The sequence below is a fragment of the Giraffa tippelskirchi genome, chromosome 2 (assembly GCF_054371585.1).
Source record: "Giraffa tippelskirchi isolate mGirTip1 chromosome 2, T2T-mGirTip1v1.2.pri, whole genome shotgun sequence".
In the NCBI taxonomy this organism is placed as follows: domain Eukaryota; kingdom Metazoa; phylum Chordata; class Mammalia; order Artiodactyla; family Giraffidae; genus Giraffa; species Giraffa tippelskirchi.
Window position 1 is genome coordinate 34078190 of NC_137276.1, and position 22674 is coordinate 34100863.

General features: G+C 37.9%; 1 protein-coding gene across 1 annotated transcript in view; it reads right to left on the minus strand.

The window, feature by feature from the left end:
- Positions 1-18765, minus strand: part of LOC145531406 (cytochrome P450 2C19-like) — a 53744-nt gene extending 34979 nt beyond the window's left edge. Inside the window, exons 1-3 of the mRNA XM_081553793.1 lie at positions 18625-18765; positions 16768-16955; positions 11609-11746 (exon numbers count right to left, since the gene is read on the minus strand). Coding sequence (XP_081409919.1) covers positions 11609-11746; positions 16768-16902 — 273 coding nt within the window. The 5' untranslated portion in view covers positions 16903-16955; positions 18625-18765. The remainder of the gene's footprint in view (positions 1-11608; positions 11747-16767; positions 16956-18624) is intronic.
- Between the last annotated feature and the right edge of the window lie 3909 nt (positions 18766-22674).

Genomic DNA, 22674 nt, shown 5'->3' on the forward strand with positions numbered 1-22674 from the left:
CGCTCTCTCATATATACCACAGCTGCCTCAAGAATAATTTCAGAAAAACCAAATCAAACCCCCCAAATGTTACTCTGAATATAGACCTGATTGTTCACAAAATAACAGGCTTCACAATAAACAGATGTCCCTGAACTCCAAGTGAAAAGAGTCACAGATTCTCAAGAGAAGAAATCAAAAATAGGGATTCTCCCCTATCCCTCACCAAGGAGGTAAAACTTACTCAAGCAACTGAGGAAAGAGCCAATCTCTAAGAATTTAGTGGGGAAGGCTTGAGAAATTATGGCTCAAGCCTCCCAGTTGCCTGGAGATACAACTGCTTCTGTTGCCTTTTGAAGTCTGTCTTTATCAAAATAAGAAAAAAATGAAATGAAGTATGCACAGTGTTAACCAAAATTTTAGAAAAGACCTGACTGAAATAAAATGATGTTTATTAGGGGTTTGTTAAGACTGTGTCATGAGACAGACTCAAGAAGCAGTTGAATGGTGCCCCACTGGACTACAAAATGGGTGAGGCTTATAAGGGCAAAACCTGCAAAATTATGTAAGTGTTTTAAGAAGTATAATTGGATCTGGCAAGTAAGGGTTCCTATTAAGTATGGATAAACTGGGGTCCAAAATGGCTGCACAGTTGAAAGAGGAGACCTTAAGACTACAAGAGTGCAGCTGGCAGGTGTTGCTCTGAATAGGGCTAGACTGGTCCTAGGATATAGGACAGGTCAAAGAAATATCATTTTCTCAGTGGTGCAGAGACAGGTCGGAGACCAGATTCTCAATGGCTGCCTGACTCCTTTTTTGTATGTCTGAACTCTGATTACTCCATTATAATTTCAATCTGTCATCAAGAGTAGAGAAGGGAGATTGTACGCAGAACAACAGGTATGATTTGGTGGGGAATGGAAGGCAGAGACTTCATTAAACAGACCCACAGCACCAGTACATGTAGACCCAAACAGGAGATGACAGTTAGTGGTCATGAAGATCTAAATACCACTGGAAAGGTTAACACTAGAACACTAATGACAATGCTTCACAAACCGGTGTTCTACAATACATCATCATGTTTGTTCAAAACTGATTAGTGAAGTTATTCCTAAGCTCTTTTAGTAAGGAAAAAATAAGTGTTTGTCAAGACCTAATTAAAAAATACTTTATTCCTCAGGTTTACTTGAGTTCATGTAACACAGAATTTAACGCCATTTTATCTCTTATGATTCTCTCAATTACCTTTCCCAAAGATTAAATTATTTCTCTTTTTATGATGGGCCTTCAAGATTCAGTTCTTGTGCCAAGGACACAGCAGCTGCAGGTTGTAGAGCTAAGCCTGGAATTCACATCTGCTGAGTCAGGTGTGCCTTCCTGTAAGCAAACACTCAGTTCACCAGGGTCACCACACTTACTGCATATGTACCATGATTCAATATTCTGTGACTCATCCTAGTCAATGACTTTCCAGATACAACAAGTGAGTTAATGATTACTGCACTAGTTCATTAAAATCAGAGTCATACAAGTATAATTTTGTAACCTTCATACTCAAGCAAGTCATTGGATGATTGGATGGCATCACTGACTCAATGGACATGAGTTTGAGCAAACCCCTGGAGATGAAGAAGGACAGCAAAGCCTGGCATGCTGCAGTCCATGGCGTCGGAAAGAGTCAGACACAACTTAGCAACTGAACAACAAGTCTCAGTGTAACCTTTATTTTCTACAAAAAGAAGGTTATCTACCTCACACAGCTCTATGCTCTAAAAGACAAACCAGCTTATATTAGATGAAATAAGTTCAATCACTTGTTTTAGAGCAGCTGTTTTTATTTTTTGAGAAATGAGTGTGAGTGTGACTGAAGTTCATGGAGTCACAGAGTCAGACACGACTTAGCAACTGAACAACAAAGTGCCTGCTCTGCTCCACTTTCCTTCTGATGAAGCTCATTGCTTTTCATAGAATGAAAGAGTCAATGATAATTTAAATACTGAAGGGATTTCTGAGATCAGTTCGTCTAATTTATTTTTCTGATGAGCAATTAATTACAGTGAGACAAAGTGTCCTCATTGCATCAGTACAAGGCCTTGCATTAGAATCCCATTCTTCCAGCTCCCAGTTGAGTGACATCTCACGTTAAGTAACATTCCTGCTGCTGTCCAAATGATCAGGATTAAGATCTTCATTGTCATACAGTAATACAAACCTGACTTTGGCTATAATTGTGGATGTACATCTTTCTTTTTAATTAATAGAATTTATTTTATGGTAATCATAAATAAAACAACTATAAACATTCATGTGCAGGTTTTTATGTGAACATAAGTTTTTAACTCATTGGTATACCAGGGAATGTGATTGCTGAATCATATGGTAAACATGTGTTTAGTTTTCTAAGAAATCTGTGAACTCTCTTCCAAAGTGGCTATACCGTTTTGCACTCCAGCAACGACTGAGAGTCCCTGTTACTCCACATTCTTGCCGATATTTGGTTTTGTCAATGGTCTGGACTTTGGCCATTCTGTAGTGGTATCTAATTGCTGTTTTCCTCTGCAAGTGTCTAATGATATATGATGTTGAGCATTTTTCACATGCTTATTTGCCATGTCTATATTTTCTTTCCATTTTTAGGGTGGGTCCTATTATTTTTATTTTTATTGAATTATAGTTGAAAGACAATGTTGTGTTAGTTCCTGGTGTACAGCAAAATGATTCAGAGAGAGACATATATCCTCTTTCATACACTTTTCCATTATGATTTATTACAGGGTATTGGAAATTATGCCCTGTTCGATACAGTAGGACCTTGTTATTTATCTGTTTTATACAGATACAGTAGTTTGTACCTGCTAATCTCAAACTACTGATTTATCCCTCCACCACACCCTTTCCCATTTGGTAACCCTGAGTTTGTTTTCTATGAGTCTGTTTCTGTTTTGCTCATTTTAAAATCAGGTTGTTATATTTCTGATTGCTGAGTTTTAAGAGTTCTTTGAGAATTGTGGATTACAATCCTTCATCAGATAGGTCTTTTGCAAATGATTTTCCCACTCAGTGGTTTCTATTGACAGTACATTCAGCAAAGCAGAAGTTGTTAATTTTAATGAAATTCAAATTATTCTTTTCTTTCAATGGATTGTACCTGTAGTACACATTGTGTATGTGTACATTTTTATGTACACATAAAAATCACTGTCAAAATCAAGAACATCTAGTATTTTTTCTTATATTATCTTCTGTAAGTTTTATAGTTTTGTATTTTACACATAGGTCTATGATTCATTTGAATTAACATTTGTGAAGGTTATAAGATAACTTGTGTGTGTGTTCACATGTGTGTGAGAGTGAGAAAAAATATTTAGTAATTGCAGAAGCATTTGTTGAAAAGACTAGCCTTCTCCATTGAATTGCTTTGCCCCTTTGTCAAAGATTAATTGATTATATCTGTCTACCTATTAATATTTCTGGACTCTGTCTTTTTTCCATTAAATCATTTGTCTCTGTTTTCATTAGTACCACTCTGTCTTGATCACTGTAGCTCTGCAGTAAATCTTGAAATCAGACAGAGTCAGTGCTCTATGTTCTCCTTTTTCAATATTGTATTGACTATTCTGGGTCTTTAACTTCTTATACACTTAAGAATCTTACTGTCAATATCTAAAAAAAAATCATGCTGAGATTTTGATTGGGATCACATTGAATCTATAGACTAAACTGGGGAGAACTGAAATCTAAACACTATTGAAACTCCCTATTGATAGATGTGGAATATATTTCCATTTTTTAAAAATCTTTTTAGTTTTCTTCATCAGAGTTTTAGCGTTTTCCTCAAATAGAACTTACACAAATTTTGTCAGATTTCTATTTAAGTATTTAAGTTTTATTTTAATGCAGATAATATTGTGCTTTTAATGTCAAATTCCAATTGTTCATTGCTAATATTGTTGTTGTTGTTCAGTCACTAAGTCATGTCTGACTCTGCAACCCGATGAACTGCAGCATGCCAGGCCTCCCTGTCTCTCACTATCTCCCAGAGTTTGCCCAAGTTCATGTCCATTGCTAGTATACAGGAAAGCAACTGACCATTGTTTGTTCCCTAACGAACATGGGAAACATGATAAAATTGCTTCTTAGTTTTTTTTTCATTCTTTGGGATTTTCTAAATAGATAATCACATTATTGTCAAACAAAGATAGTTTCATTTCTTCCTTCCCAATCTGCATAATTGTTATTTATTTTTTCTTTTCTTATTGTGTTTAGCTAGGTCTTCCAGTTCAATGCTAAATGGGAATAATTAGAGGGGTCATCATGCCTCATATCTATCTTAGCAGGAAAGCTTCCAATCTCTCACCATTAACAATGATGTTAGCTGTGAATTTCTGTAAACTTTATCAAGTTGAGGAAGCTGCTCCTCCATTCTTGGTTTGCTTAGAGTTTTTTAATCACGAGTGGGTTTTAGATATTCCTAGATGATTTTTATACATCTATCAATATACAATCATAGGATTTCTCTTTAAACTACTGATGTGATGGGGTACATTAATTGATTTTCATATGGGATAATTTAATTGATTTCTTATCTTCCATACCTTGAATATATCTTACTTGAACATAGCATACAATTCTTTTTCTACATTGTTGGATTTGATTTGCTAATATTATGCTGAGACTTCTTGCATCTAAGTTTATGAGGAATATTGGTCTGTACTTTTCCTCTTCTGTAATGTCTTTGTCTGATTTTGGAATTAGAGTAATACTAGCCTCATAAAATGATTTAGTAAGAAATTCCTTTACTACTATATTCTGGAAAAGACTATAGACAATTGGTATAAATTCTTCCTTGAATAGTTGATAGAAATCACCCGTGAACCCAAGTCTTGGATTTTCTCGTCTGAAATATAATAATTATTGATTCAGTTCATTTAATAGATAAACACCTATTTGGACTATATTTCTTCTTGCATACACTTTTTAAATTGTTTCATTGTGGTAAGAACACTTAACATGTGATATAACCTTATAGCTCATTTTTAAAGGTACAATGCAGTACTGGTAACTATAGACACACTTCTGTACAGTAGATATCTAGAACATACTCATCCTGCATTGTGTGCATGCGTGCTCAGTCATGTCCGACTCTTTGAGACCCCATGGACTGTAGGCTTCCAGGCATCTCTGTCCATAGAATTTTCCAGGCAAGAGTACTGAAGATGGTTGCCATTTCCTTCTCCAGGGGATCTTCCCAACCCAGGGATCAAACACGTGCTTCTTGCATCTCCTGCATTGACAGGCGATTCTTTAGCAGCTCAGCCAGTAGGGAAGCCCTCACCTTGCGTCACTGAAATCTTATATCTGTTGATTAACAGCTGCCCCTTTGTCTTACTCTCTAGGATTTAACAAACATCATTCAGTTCTTTGATTCTATGAATTTCATTATTTTAGATACTTCATATAAGAGGAATCATGCAGTGTTTGAACTCCGTACGCAGTTGTCTAAGTTCACTCAGCCTAATGTGTCAAGGTTCATTCGTGTTATCAAGTACTGCAGCATATTCTATTTTTTAAGGTTGAATAACATTTCATTGCATAGATATTCCATTGTTTCCATTCATCCACTGATTGACATTTAGGATTCTTCACATATTGACTGTTATGAACAATGCCAAAATTAACATGGAAGTGTAGTAACTCTTCAATATCCTAATTTCAGTTCTTTAGGTAAATAGCCAGAAGTGACATTGCTAATTATATGGTAATTCTACTTTTTAATTTCTGATCAACCTCTATTCTATTTTCCATAGAAGCTGCATCATTCTGCACTTCCAGTACACAAGGGTTTCAATTTCTTCACACTCTTGCCAACACTTCCTTTCTTTCTTTTTTATGATATCCAGCCTAACAGGTGTAAGGATATATCTCATTGTGGTTTTCATTTACCTTGCCCTGATATGTAGTGATGTTGAGCACCTTTTTATATACTTGTTGGCCAATGTTATGTTTTTCTTTAGAGAGATGGCTCTTCTAGCTCTTTGCCCATTTTGAAATTGGGTTCATGGATTTTTACTATTGAGTTGCAAGAGTTCCAACATATTTTGGATATTAATCTCTCATCAGATATAACTTACAAACATTTCCTCCATCCTATACATTGCCTTTTCACATTATTGATTATTCCCTTTGCTTTGCAGCTCTTCATTTTCATATAGTTCCACTAGTCTAATTTTTCTTTTTCTGCCTGTGTTTTTAGTGTTTTATCCATGAAATCATTGTCAAAACTGAGATCATGAAGCTTATACCCTATCTTTTCTTCTGAAAGTTCAGGTCTTACATTTAATCTTTAACCCATTCTTAGCTGATTTTTATATCTAGTATAACATAAGGGTTCAATTTCATTCTTTTCAACATGCATATCTATTTCCCCAGCATTATTTGTGGAAGAGACTGTTCCTTTGGATAGTCTTGGCATACTAATTAAAGTATGGATGTGAGAGTTGGACTATAAAGAAAGCTGAGTGCAGAAGAATTGATGCTTTTGAACTGTGCTGTTGGAGAAGACTCTTGAGAGTCCCTTGGACTGCAAGGGATCCAACCAGTCCATCCTAAAGGAGATCAGTCCTGGGTGTTCACTGGAAGGACTGATGTTGAAGCTGAAACTTCAATACTTTGCCCACCTGATGCGAAGAGCTGACTCATTGGAAAAGACCCTGATGCTGGGAAAGATTGAGGGCAGGAGAAGAAGGGGACGACAGAGGATGAGATGGTTGGATGGCATCACTGACTCAATGGACATGGGTTTGGGTGCACTCTGGGAGTTGGTGATGGACAGGGAGGCCTTGTGTACTGCGGTTCATGGGATCACAGAGTCAGACACGACTGAGTGACTGAACTGAACTGAACTGACTCTATTAGCTCAGATTTATTTCTGGACTTTATACAGTGTCATTGCACTATTTACATCTATCTTTACATCAGTGCAATACTGATTAATTACTATAGCTCCATAATATAATATATTAATATTTTGAAATTAGGAGATGTGATGCCTCCAGCTCTGTTGTTCTCTTTTGTAAAAAACAAAAAATATTTCATTATACTTGATTTATAATGTCGTGTTTAATTTTTGCTGTACAGCAAAGTGACTCAATTATATATATATATATATATATACATATATATATATATTCTTTTCTATTATGGTTTATCACAGGATATTGAATATAGTTCCCTGTGTTATACAGTGCAAACCTATTGTTTATCCATCCTAAATATAAGAGTTTGCACCTGCTAATCCCAAACTCCCAATCCTTCCCTCTCCTACTCACCCTCTCCCTTGGCAACCATAAGTCTGTTCTCTGTATCTGTGGGTTTGTTTTTATTTTGTAGATAGCTTGAATTGTGTCTTATTTTAGATTCCACAGGTAAGTGATATTCTATGGTATTTGTCTTTCTCTTTCTGACTTCACTTAGTATGATAATCTCTCACTGCAATCATCTTGCTGGAAACCACAATTTATTTGGATCCTTTTTATGGATGAGTATTGTTCCATTGGCCTTGGAGTACAGAATGAAGCAGGGCAAAGGCTAACAGAGTTTTGCCAAGAAAACGCACTGGTAATAGCAAACACCCTATTCCAACAACACAAGAGAAGACTCTATACGTGGACATCACCAGAGGGTCAACATCAAAATCAGATTGATTATATTCTTTGCAGCCAAAGATGGAGAAGCTCTATACAGTCAGCAAAAACAAGACCAGGAGCAGACTGTGGCTCAGATCATGAACTGCTTATTGCCAAATTCAGACTTAAATTGAAGAAAGTAGGGAAAACCACTAGTCCATTCAGGTATGACCTAGATCAAATCCCTTATGAGTATACAGTAGAAGTGACAAATAGATTTAAGGGACTAGACCCGATAGACAGAGTGCCTGATGAACTATGGACAGAGGTTCGTGACATTGTACAGGAGACAGGGATCAAGACAATCCCCATGGAAAAGAAATGCAAAAGAAGCAAAATGGCTGTCTGAGGAGGCCTTACAGATAGCTGGGAAGAGAAGAGAAGTGAAAAGCAAAGGAGAAAAGGAAAGATAGTCCCATCTGAATGCAGAGTTCCAAAGAATAGCAAGGAGAGATAAGAAAGCCTTCCTCAGCGATCAATGCAAAGAAATAGAGGAAAACAACAGATGGGGAAAGACTAGAGATCTCTTCAAGAAAATTAGAGATACCAAAGGAACATTTCATGCAAAGATAGGCTCGATAAAGGACAGAAATGGTATGGACCTAACAGAAGCAGAAGATATTAAGAAGAGGTGGCAAGAATACACAGAAGAACTGTACAAAAAAGATCTTCACGACCCAGATAATCACGATGGTGTGATCACTCACCTACAGCCAGACATCCTGGAATGTGAAGTCAAGTGGGCCTTAGAAAGCATCACTACGAACAAAGCTAGTGGAGGTGATGGAATTCCAATTGAGCTATTTCAAATCCTCAAAGGTGATGCTGTGAAAGTGCTGCACTCGATATGCCAGCAAATTTGGAAAACTCAGCAGTGGCCACAGGACTGGAAACGGTCAGTTTTCGTTCCAATCCCAAAGAAAGGCAAAGCCAAGGAATGTTCAAACTACCGCACAATTGCACTCATCTCACATGCTAGTAAAGTAATGCTCAAAATTCTCCATGCCAGGCTTCAGCAATACGTGAACCGTGAACTTCCAGATGTTCAAGCTGGATTTAGAAAAGGCAGAGGAACCAGAGATCAAATTGCCAATATCCGCTGGATCATCGAAAAAGCAAGAGAGTTCCAGAAAAACATCTACTTCTGCTTTATTGACTATGCCAAAGCCTTTGACTGTGTGGATCACAATAAACTGTGGAAAATTCTGAAAGAGATGGGAATACCAGACCACCTGACCTGTCTCTTGAGAAACCTGTATGCAGGTCAGGAAGCAACAGTTAGAACTGGACATGGAACAACAGACAGGTTCTAAATAGGAAAAGGAGTACATCAAGGCTGTATATTGTCACCCTGCTTATTTAATTATATGCAGAGTACATCATGAGAAATGCTGGGCTGGAAGAAACACAAGCTGGAATCAAGATTGCTGGGAGAAATATCAATAACCTCAGATACACGGATGACACCACCCTTATGGCAGAAAGTGAAGAAGAACTAAAGAGCCTCTTGATGAATGTGAAAGAGGAGAGTGAAAGTTGGCTTAAAGCTCAACATTCAGAAAACTAAGATCATGGCATCTGGTCCCATCACTTCATTGGAAATAGATGTAGAAACAGTGGAAACATCAGGGAAATCATTTCTCTCCATTTACTTTCAGCCTATGAGTGTCCTCAAATCTAAGATTTTATTTTTTCTTTCAGAACTCTGAGGATATGTTCTATTTTCTCTCCTGTCAGTTTCTGCTCTAAAATTTACTGACAGCTTTGTGGGGTCCCTTGTATATGACAAGCTGCTCTCTATGGCTGCTCTCACTCTCATGGTCATTGATTTTTGACAACTTAATTATTGTGTGTCTCATTGTGGATTTCTTTAATGTTTTTAAATCTGAGGTTCTTTATACATCCAGGATTTTTATGTCCACTTCTTCCCCAGATTTGGAAGGTTTTCTGACATTGTCACTTTGAATAAGCTTTCTAGCCCTTTCTCTTTCTCTCTTCTTCTTCTAGATTCCTATGTTCTTACATTGGTCCATTTTATGGTACATAAATCTCTTAAGCTTTTGTTTCTTTTTCCTTATTCTTTCTTTCACTCCCCTGATTGACTGAATAATCTCCAATGATACATATTTGAGTTCACTGATCACTTCTTCTCCTTGATCCAGTCTGCTGTGAACCCTCTAATGATGTCGTAGGTTCAGTTATTATATTCCTTAATTATCTGATTTCTGTTTGGTACCTTTAAATTGTCTTTTGTTGAAATTTCTGCTTCATTTCTTTATTGTTCTCCTGAACCCAGTAATGATCTTTGTGGCTGTTATTCTGAATTATATTTTTGTTAAATCATGTATCTTCTGCTTCTTCATTTTTCTTGACGCTCTGCATTGCTGTTTGCACATTACACCAACCGTCAGTTCTCCCAATCTACAGTTACTAGTCTCAGGTAGGTGAAGAACCTCACCAACCAGCTCAGTCAAAGATTCTGAAGGTCTCCATCTTGCATGCTAGTGCAGTCTGCTTTTCTGTTCTAGCTGTCACCAGGTTTCAAGAGTATACTGAGTCCTGTCAATGTTCCAAGACAAGCAAGATAAAGCGTTTCTCATTCAAGTCCCCCCAAAAGCTGTTATCCTTTGGAATGCCATATATACAGGCTTATAATTAGGAGAAACATCATGACCTTTTTGCACTTTTTCTTCCATTTCGTACGTGCACTACACACAAAAGAGGGAGAGTCTGAGACCTGACTCATCAAATCATGCTTTTTATTTCGACAATGCACAGAAGACGGCTCTCCATTAGTATACACTAACTATCTTGTTATATTTTGTAGTGATTACATAATAATACTCAATATTAGACAAGTATTAGCATATGTGATGGCCAATACAAATGTTACAGAATATGGAGAATAGCAGATACATTTCTGCAGTGAAACTGCACAATGAGGAGATGAGAGGTCACAGAAGGAATTCTCAGGAAAACTGAAGGGAAAGAGGTGAGTGATGCCCCAGTGAGAGGCAGTTGACGCCAGATGATCTAACATTCCTCACACAGGAATGAAGCAGAGCTTGTAAGAAGTGGCACAGAAACTAACCCACTGGCAACTGGGGTGGTGTTGATGTCCTTTGGGTCAACCACAGATTTCAGGGTAAATTTTTGTAAAATTGTGGTCAGGAATAAAAGCAGTTCCATGTGGGCCAGGCCCTCTCCCACACAAATCTGTTTCCCTGGAAACAGCAAACACAAAGGGTACATACTCCTTGAACACTATGTTTCTGGCGGTCAGAAAGAGACTATGCAGTAACCATTTGATGAATGTTTCAGTGAATGGAAGGAAGGCAGAATGGCTGGATAGACAGATGGACAAAGAGTAGACACACATATATCCACTTATATCTTATCTTAACAGGTATCCTTCTTTCAACAAACATTTACTGAGCATCAGCACTATAATACATACTTCATTAAGTATTCTCATATTATAGCTGAAATTTGATATTTTCAAGTTTCAATCTTTTTCTAGAAACACACATATATTCATTCTATTTTCTGTTCCTAATCTGATGGTCCAACAAGTTTCTTTCCATTCTCCACAGCCTCTGTTCTCTGCTCTAAGTATATTTACTCTTCATCAACCTTGAAGTTTCAAAAGTTTATAACAGAGTTTCTTTTGTCTAAGATGCACTTTTATTACATTTTCAGAATGTAGCTCAAACTTTATTTCTCAGTTTGAAAGAACTGGGTCACCTCTCCAAGCTCCAGTAATCTAACCCAATAATGATGATGCATTGAGGCAAGGGAAAGTGTGTGGGCACTAGGACTGTTGCCCCTCATCATGGAAAAAAAGCATTTTTACCATCCCTAGAGTGGGGAATCCCAGTTCCAACTGATGCCCAAAAGGTATCCTGTTCTCAGAAGTGATGAAGAAAATAAACTTGTGCTGCCTGACGAGAAAGCCATGAAGTACTCGCTCTTCTTAAAGTTACCACTCTCATCCAGGAAGTGGCCAAGGTCAAACACCTCTGGGTTGGGGAATTCTTTGTCATCATGTAGCAATGTAAGAAGTCAGCAATGTAATACATCTGTGCCATGGAAAGAACAGACGAAGATAAACTGAACTACACAGAAGTCCTGGAGCTGGACAAATGTTGCAAATCATTTAGTCCAATTTTATGATTTATAGATGAGGAATCCTAGGCCCAAAGAAGGGCCATGGCATTTTGAGCAAGACAGCAGCAGACAGAGCAAGTAATAAACAAAAATAAATTAAAGATGAGTGGCAGTGATGTTGCAAGTAAACCTCAAAAGCATTTGAAATAGTGAGTACATGGCCCTTAGGGTGACTCCATTCTGCTTATCACCACATTTGGACACTGGTGTCCGTCCCCAACAGCTGCTTCGTCACTTCAATTTCCACTCTTCTCATATGTGGACAATGGTTTGAAATGGAAATCACTATTGGAACTTGAAGTGCTTGGAGTTATCTGTCCATAGTACTTTTGTAAACAGATATCTGATCTAGTCAAAAATAACCTTTTCTATGATAATAATAAGTACTAGAGCAACTATTAGTGTTAATCATTTTCATGTAGATTGTCTTATTTGAAAGTATAGGGTGGATTTCATTACAGATTAGTCTCAGCTTAGAAACAGAAACAATGATAAAATTAGAAAAATCATTTTATAACAATTCAGCATAGGATCATTAATTCAAGCAAGTGTCATCCATAAATGCTAAAACTATAGAGTGAATGGATAAGAAGTTTGATATTTACAAAGCCCCAAAGTACTACACCATAGATTTTTATTAATTAAATGTAAAAAAAAAAATGAAACTCTCCCATAGAGAAATCTGGCAGATACTACTTTATTATATGAAGAACACCCCATACCAATAATGGGGTGACATTATGTGTCCCTACCTCCCAAATGAATTTCAGTGGAACACACAAATGTATCTACGTAGCTGTCTAAGCAAATAGTAGCTGAAATCTAATCTCTAGAAAACAATCGCCTGCAGAATATTTTACAAGACTACTAAATTGAACTCTTCACAAAGTTAAATGTTGAAAGAAATACAGAGCAAAGGGAACTGATAACAGGAAACTAAAGAGAAAAGGTAACCAAATTATATGCTTGTCCCTAGGCTACATACTAAATTGCAAAGAAAAAAGAAAAGTATATTCTAGGCAAATCAGGAATTTTTAAGTATAGGCTGTACATAAGATAATATGATTGTACTCATGGTAACTCTTGAGTGTAAATATTATTGTTCTCTTTATAAAAATCATTGTTAATGAGACATATACACTAAAGTAGTGAGGTGTTGATGGATAGGTGGATAGATAGATAAACTGATATTAATGGAAGAAATTTTTACATACTGAGGAATGGGGAAGTCATTCTGGCTTATACTTCATTTAACTTGAATTTTACATTAAGTAAAGCAGCCTCTTTGTGGCCTATCAGACACACATTGTCCATCTGTTTAATCATTTTTTTAAAGGGTTGACTGACCAGAAGTAAAGAATGTTAAAAATACAGATTAAATGTTCTTGGGACATCAAAGCTGGAAAGACTCCCTTCCCAGGCATCAAGGTCATACTGACTCTGTATACCTGCTGATCTCTGGCGGGGTGGGGGGGGAAACTTGAAGGAATGTTTCCCTGACTTGCTTGATGTACTTTGTTCTGACAAAGTATAAAACTGTGCTGAAAACCATGCTTCTCCACGGCAGCTCTTCAGAGTGATCTGAGAGGCTGTCTCACTGGCTTAGTCCTAAATTTGGCTCAGATAAAACTCTCTTCTATTCCTAATATGGCTCAAGGTTTCACTGAGTCAGACAAAGCTGTGATCCATGTGTTCAGGATGGTTAGTTTTCTATGATTGTGGTTTCCATTCCATCTGCCCTCTGATGGATGAGGATAAGAGGCTAATGGAAGTTTCCTGATGGGAAGGATGGCTTTGTAAAACTGGGTCTTGTTCTGGTGGGCAAGTAAATCTCAGTAAATGCTCAGTAAATCTTTAATCCAATTTTCTGCTGATGGGTAGGGCTGTGTTCCCTCCTTGTAGTTTGGCCTTCAAAAAGACTTATTTATGCCAACATACTGCAGCTCCCAGGACTGTGGTAGTCAGTGGCCCTGACCCCATGGCAGGCAACTGTCAACCCAAGCCTCTACCAGAGACTCCAGGACAATCACAGGCAAGTCTGACTCATTCTCTTGTGGGATCATTGCTCCTTTTTCCTGGGTCCTGGCGCACAGAAGGTTTTGTTGTTTCCTTGGGGGTTATCAGTCCTTCTGCCAGATGCCCAAGTTGGGAAATCCATTGTGGGCCCTAGAACTTTTGCAACAGTGTAAGAACTTCTTTGCTATAATTGTTCTGCAGTTTGTGTGTCATCTGCTCAGTGGCTATATGGTGGGCCAATGGCAACCTCTTCCAAGAGGACTAATGCCACATGCCATGCCTCCCAGGTCTGCTGCCACCAGAGCACTCGCCCCCACAGCAGGTCACTGCTGGCTCATGCCTCTGCAGGAGACACTCAGACACTCAAAGGCAGGTCTGGCTCAGTCTCCTGTGGGGGGGTCACTGCTCCTTGCCCTCAGTCCTGCATGCACAAGGTTTTGTTTGTGCCCTCTGAGCATCTCTGATGGGTCTAAGATTTGATTTTAAATGCAGTTGATCTTGTTGAGGCTTCTCCTTTGCCTGTGGATGTGGGGTATCTTTTTTTGGTGGGATCCGACATTCTCCTGTTGATGGTTGTTCGCAGGACTGGAAAAGGTCAGTTTTCATTCCAATTCCAAAGAAGGGCAATGCCAAAGAATGCTCAAACTATGGCACAATTGCACTCATTTCACATGCTAGCAAAGTAACGCTCAAAATTCTCAAAGCCAGGCTTCAACAGTACATGAACCAAGAACTTCCAGATATTCAAGTTGGATTTAGAAAAGGCAGAGGAACCAGAGATCAAATTGCCAACATCCATTGCATCATAGAAAAAGCAAGAGAATTCCAGAAAAACATCTACTTCTGCTTCATTGACTAGCTTAAAAGCCTTTGACTGTGTGGATCACAACAAACTGTGGAAAATTCTTAAAGAGATGGGAATATCAGACCACCTTACCTACCTCCTGAGAACTCTGTATGCAGGTCAAGAAGCAACAGTTAAAAGCAGACATGGAAAAATGGACTGGTTCCAAACTGGGAAAGGAATATGTCAAGGCTGTATGTTTATATTGTCACCCTACTTATTTGCAGTGTACATCATGTGAAATGCCGGGCTGGATGGAAGCACAAGCTGGAATCAAGATTGCTGGGAGAAATATCAATAACCTCAGATATGGAGATGACATCACCCTTATAGCAGAAAGCAAAGAGGACCTAAAGAGCCCCTTCATGAAAGTGAAAGAGGAGAGTGAAAAAGCTGGTTTAAAACTCAACATTCAAAACACGGAGATCATGAATGGCATCATGTCCCATTACTTCATGGCAAACAGATGAGGAAACAATGGAAACAGTGAGAGACTTTATTTTCTTGGGCTCCAAAGTCACTGCAGATAGTGACTGCAGCCACAAAATTAAAAGACCCTTGCTTCTTGGAAGAAAAGCTATGTCCAACCTAGACAGCATATTAAAAAGCAGAGACATTACTTTGCCAGCAAAAATCCATATAGTTAAAGCTATGGTTTTTCCAGTAGTCATATACGGATGTGAGAGCTGGACCTGAAAGAAGGCTGAACGCCGAAGAATTGATGCTTTTGAACTGTGGTGTTGGAGAAGACTCTTGAGGGTCCCTTGGGATGCAAGGAGATCAAACCAGTCAATCCTTAAGGAAATCAATCCTGAATATTCAGGACTAATACTGAAGCTGAAGCTCCAATACTTTGGCCACCTTTTGCAAAGAGCCAACTCACTGGAAAAGACCCTGTGCTGGGAAAGATTGAGGGCAGGAGGAGAAAGGGACAACAGAAGATGAGATGGTTGGATGGCATCACCGACTCAGTGGACATGAGTTTGATCAAACTCGGGGAGATGATGAGGGACAGGGAGGCCTGGTATGCTGCAGTACTGGGGGTCGCAAAGAGATAGACACGACTGAGTGACTGAACTGAACTGAACTGAAACTGACTTTAAAAATCTAGCAAAATGTATATAAAACATTATGCTTAATAGTTTATGTTAATCTTCACTCAGCAAGAGATCAGAAATGATGAAGGATGAAACAAAGATATTTACCCAGATAGTATGACAATGTATATAGAAACTGCAATTAATTATTAGTAACTCTTTTTAATTTAGCAATGTTGCTATATATAAGGTCATCCAAATGATAAAATTAATTATACTTCTGTATTCCAGATAATAAAATGATAGTCATTATTTAAAATTTATAACAGTATTAAGCATCTTGCAAAAAAGTTTTGCAAGCCAATTTACTGAAAAAAACATTATTGAGAAAATTAAAGAAAGCCCCCCAAACCAAGGACTACATACCATGCCCATTAATTGAAAGACTCGATGTGTCATGATGTTAAATCTTTTCAAATTGATCTAATGTCACCCAGATAAAAATCCCAGCAGAGTGTTTTGGTAAATTGACTGACACTCATACTTACAAATATCAAATAAAACCTGATAACATTTGGAAAAATAAACAACTAAGATCAGACAAACAATACAAAAGAGACAGAACAAACTTGGAACACTTGCACTGTCAGCTGCCAAAGCCTGTTACAAAGCTTTACAGACTAAACTAGAAACAGCACACCTTCCATCAAGCCACCACACACAGGATTTCTGTGTTCATAGAGGACTGCACTCATACTGTGTAAATGGGAACTTCAAGACCACTGAGGTCAGTCTGAGAGGAACCAATCTTACCAGGTGGTGCTAATGGTAAAGAACCCGGCTGCAAATGCAGGAGACATAAGAGACGCGAGTTCGATCCCTGGGTCAGGAAGATCCCCTGGAGAAGGAAATGGCAACCCATTCCCACATTCTTGCCTGGAGAATCGCATGGAGAGAGGAGCCTGGCGAGCTACAGTCTATGGAGTCGCACAGAGTCAGACACGACTGAAGCAACCTAGCACGCAAGCAATCTTACCTTGGGGACGAGGTAATTTCTGAATTTAATGTCACGGGTCACCACACAGGGCAGATTGGTGGGGACCAGATCAACGTATCTCTGGATCTCATGGACCACAGCATCCATGTAGGGCGTGTGGCTCCTGTCCTGCATGCAGGGGCTCCAGTGTCTGCCAAGCACATGGCCAATCTCTTTCTGGACCTTAGCTGGTAACAGATAAGTAAGAATTATGGAGAAAGAAAAGTGCACACCACACTTGCATACACACTGAAGGACATGTAAGGCATTATGAAGGTGCTCCAACAACATTATAAACATCAGTTATAGCTCAGAAATTCACCTAAACATAAAGAGATAACTGCTATAATATAGATACATTCAACTCTCCTGTGAACTAGGCTTAAGATACATCTATATATACCTCTTTATTAGCATACATAATAAGACAAACAGAAACTCCTTGAATTTTGGGAACCACAATAGAGAAAGGAACTAAAAGTCTCTGAATTCAAGAAGTGGATTCTTCCCTAACCTTGCCTCTCAGCTGTGCACCTCACTCTTTTCCTCTTTTTCTGCCCAGTGTCCCTGAGTGTGGAGCCTGTTGGTTTCAGTTTCTCTGAAGAATAAGCCTCTCTCATCCCGTTGGAGAAAATGTTACGTGATAAAAGGAGCTGTCAAAGGGACGAGGCAGAGACAGCTACTTTTTTCAGTCTCTTTTTCCTTCTACCCTCTTTGACATTTAGTACTTTTAAATACTGAACTTTATGGGGTTATAGGGATACATATTAACTTTGATTAGGTACTTTTCCTTTCTACATTTAGGATGCAACTTCATCTTCCCTACTGAGTTCACTATTACTCCTCAGTACGTTCTCTGTGCTTCAGAAATGTGCTGAAGATTTGCTGGCTATTTCCTGACCTCCTCTCATTCAACTTTAAAACTCTTAGTCTTGTTTGTAATAAGTTTTTAATGGGATGGTGAAACAGGACAAGATAATGTCTTTTCTAACCCACCATGCACAATCATAAACTCTTACAAGGTAAATTTCAAAAAAAAAAAAAGTACTTTGTAAAAGATAAAATTGTTGACCCTCAAAATTCTTATTTTGGCAAGCATCATTTTTATAGAAACAGACTTCTGGACTAAAAAAAATACCTTTATAGGCATCTTATGCCTAAAAGGAACAATTTCACGTGACTCTAAATGCTTAGAGCACTTCCCAGAATGTGGGCCGCCCTGGTGTCTCAGACAGTAAAGAATCCACCTGCAATGCAGGAGACCCAGGTTCAATTCCTGGGTCAGGAAGATCCCTTGGAGAATGGAATGGCAACCCACTCCAGTATTCTTGCCTGGAGAATTCCATGAACAGAAGAGTCTAGAGGGCTACAGTACATAGGGTCACAAAGTATCAGACACAACTAAGTGACTTTCACTCACTCATCACTCCCAGAATGTAGATGTTATCTCAAGCTACCTCATTAAGTTTTAGAATTTCCACTCAGACTTCTATAAGGAGAGGTTCCATTTTCCCTACTCTGGCTTTAGAACACTGTATTTTCAGAATGAGCAGACACTTAAGTGGCCCTTCCATAACAAAACCAATATGCAGTCCCAGGCCATGAAATGAAATGACCTCTCATGAAATTCAGATGCTGCTGTGTTGATTTTGCTGCTATCCACCATGTCTTCAATCTCTCAGGTTATGCAAAGATGTTCTCTTATTATTTAATGAAGTACCCCTTCATTACATCTGAAAACATTAAACTGCTCAAACAGAGATTTATGTAATTCTCTAGGAGTAACAAGACAGAAAGCACTCCCAGTTTCTTTCCAGTATCTCTTCTGAAATCACCCTGACCACCATGTTATCATACCTATGACCTCTGGATGCTTCAGCAGGAGGAGGAGCCCATATCCCAGGGTAGTGCTTGTTGTCTCGGTCCAGCTCCAAACAAATCAAATGTAGTAGCTGTCAAGCTTCCAAATGTAAAGTCCAATTGCTGATTGTGCTTTTCCTAGGAATGATTTGATACAATTATTTGACAGGCTAACTTTTCAGAATTACAGGTAATCCAAAATAACTCACATTATTTTAAAGTTAAGCCTATTTTATATGTGTGTGTGTGTGCGTGCTAAGTCGCTTCAGTCGTGTCTGACTCTTTGTGACCCTAGGGACTGTAGCCTGCCAGGCTCCTCCGTCCATGGGATTTTCCAGGCAAGAATACTGGAGTGGATTGCTGTGCTCTGCTTCAGGGGATCTTCCCAACCCAGGGATCAAACCTACGTTTCTTACATCTCCTATATTGGCAGATCGGTTCTTTATCACTAGTGCCACCTGAGAAGCCATATATATGTGTGTGTATATATACACACACACACACACACACATACACACACACACTGCAAGGTGCAATTTTAGAAAAAAACTACTGTAGAATACAACAAGAGATTATAGATCAGCTGACTCAAACATCAGTTTTTACTAACTTATTCCTCACTTGCCTAAAAGGTCCATTCATCAGCCTCTTTTGCATTTAGGTGAGCCAAGCAGTGGGCTTCCCTGGTGGCTCAATGGTAAGGAATCCACTTGCCAATGCAGGAGACGTGGGTTCGACCCTTGGGTTAGGAAGATCCCCTGGAGTAGCAAATGGCAACCTGCTCCAGGATTCTTGCCTAGGAAATTTCATGGACAGAGGAGCCTGGCAGACTACAGCCCATGGGGTCACAAAAGAGTCAGACACAACTTAGTGACTAAACAACAACAAGCAACACAGTTTTCACCAGTGAGATACAAGCAGAAGGCTATTGGAATTGCTTCCTCTATGCCCTCCTTCCTACCCACAACAAATATTTGAAGGAGTTGTTAGAATACACCAACATCAATTTGGGACAAGAAATTTTAATAATGAGTGAGCCTGGCAGGCTACAGTCCAAAGGGTCACAAAGAGTAAAACACGACAGAGGAGACTTAGCATGCATGCACATGAGCTCTGTATACTCAGCATAAGTAAATAAAAATGGAAGGTATTTGAATCCCTGATGTTTCAGGACTACTGTACTATTCCTACACTGACAGAAGATTCTTTGTATGTGAGATAAATATAGCCACTATTCATTAAAGCATTTATTAATAGGTTTTCTCTTATTTATAGATGAACAAAATCTTAATTAGTAGAAATAGATAAATTAGGGCCATAACATAAAGATGTTATAAGCCTGAATCAAGATTTCATAATTCTCTATGTTAAAAATGTACATGAACTCAATACTGTCTATATATTCACGATGAAGTTGAAATTGTACAAAAGCTAATACTGCAGCACAACCTGAAATGAACTATATGTAAATTATAATAAGGAGGATGGATTCACAAAGACAATACAGGACCATCATGGTTGTATTCCACATACAATGCAATTAGTAGCTTGACCTAAGAAACAAATGTAGGAATAAAAAGAATATACAGCTTGAAGTTACACTACAATCATAAAAATAGAAAGTTGAAGCTTTTTATGCCCAAGGGGAAAAGGGAAGGGAAGGAGTAATGCAATGCCAAAGTTGACAAACTAAGTGAATATCTCTCATAAATAAGGAGACAGACAGCAATCGAAAAGGACAAGTAATGCTGTTTTAGGACTGATGCAATGATGTGACACAGAATACATAAAAAGCAGGCAGTTTTAAATACTGAGCAGAAGGGATTGCTAACATGCAAAACAAGCATATTTTGTAAACATGTCCCTAGACTAGCATTAATTTTATGATGCATTTATAATCTCCAGGGCCCCAGTGCCATGTCTATTATTATGTAATAAACACAATTAAGACAGACTAAACTCACTGAATGTGTGCTCTTGTTAGTTTCCCTCAGTAACACTGGCATCACACAAGCTTTTGGCTTCTCAGTTCAAAATTACTCAAGTCAGTAAGAAAAGCAGTGCTCTCATAAAACAGTATTAGTGTTTCCATTTCTTGAATTTGATTTGCAGATACAGTGGTTATGTGTACATAGCCTATCATTATTATACAAAACAATTAAAGAAAACCTAAATAAACAAATAATTTACCTTGTCATAGATCTGGACACTCAGTATTGTAAGGATGGCATTTCTAGAGTAATGTCACACAAAAGGCAGAGAGGAAGTTCTAGGAATCAGTCTGTCCGCTGAAACTACTGGCCATGCACAAAGGGTCTGAGCAATTATTTTTGTACCCTCGAGATTAAACACTTGCAGCATCCAGGAGTATGCTTAGATAAATGTGTCTGGTACATAAATTGTACCAATGTTTTCTTAGGTCAGTCTCCCAGGCAATACAAATAAAAACAAAAATAAACAAACAGGATCTAATCAAACTAGTAAGATTTTGCAAAGCAAAGGAAACCATAAACAAAACTCAAAGACAACCTACAGAATGGGAGAAAAGTATTTATAAATGATGTGATCAACCAGTGCTTAATTTTCAAAATATACGAACAGCTCATACAACTCAACAACACAAAAACAAACAACCCAGTTGAAAAACAGTCAGAAGACCTAACCAGACATTTCTCCAAAGAATACATACAGATGGTCAAACCAACAATCTAAATTCTGTACCCTTCAAAATTTCCTTAAAAAGTGAAGGAGAAATGAAGACTTTCTGAGCAAATGAGCAAACAAAATTGAGGAAATTTGTTGCCAGTTGAACTGCCTTGCAAAGAATGTTTTAAAAATCTTTAGAGAGAAGGAAAATCATATAGGTCAGAAACACATCTACATAAAGAAAGGGTTATAAAGAAAGAATGAGTGACAGTAAAATAAAAAGTTTTGCTTATTTACTTTATTGCTCTAACAGATAAAAATTTGCAGAAAACAATAACAGTGTATTTGATTATGTAATGGTTATGAACATATATACAAATATACATATGCTTATATACAAGTGGAATGAACCACAACAATGATACAAAGAATGGAAAGGAAGAAGTATAATTATTTTTTATTAAAAGAGACATTAACTGTAAAGTGGAATAGTGTTATTTGCAAGTGTATCAGAGCATTTAAATATGTGAGGGAAAACTGACAGAACTTCAAGAAATAGAAAAAAAATGAATAAAATACTTAAAATAAATTTAATCAAGGAGGTGAAAGATCTGTATACTGGAAACTATAAAAAAGGAAATGAAAAGGATCAATTAATGAAAGATATCCCATGTATATGAATAAGAAGAATTAATATTGTTAAAATGTCTATATTACCAAAAGCAATCTACAGATTCAATGAAATACATATCAAAATAGAACTTTTCACAGAAATAGAAAAAAAATTAAAATGCATATGCAATGATTTCCCTGATGGTCCAGCAGTTAAGAATCTGCCTACCAATGCAGGGGACATGGGTTCAGTCTCTGGTCCAGGAACATCCCACATGCCATGAGGCAACTAAGCCCATGTGCCACAACTACTGAGCCCAGGCACCCTAGAGCCTATGCTCTGCAACAAGAAAAGCCATCACAGTGAGAAGTCCATGCACCACAACTAGAGAATAGCTCCTACTTGCTATACAGCTAGAGAAAGCCTACAGAGGAATGAAGACCCAGTGCAGCCAAAAGTCAATAATTAAATTTTTTAAAAATTCATATGGAACAACAAAGGACCCTGCATAGCCACTGCAATACTAAAAAAGAACAAGGGTGGAGGAATCGCACTTTCTGATTTCAAGCTATATTACAAAGCTATAATAATCAAAACACTATAAAAACAGCTACACAGACCAATGTAAAAGAATAAAGAACCCAGAAATTAATGGACAAATTTATGGGCAACTGATCTTAAGACACATAATGCAGAAAGCACAATCTCTCAAAAATATAGTGCTGGGAAAACTAGATCACCACCTGCAAAAAAAAAGGATTTGAATCATTATCTTACAACATACAAAA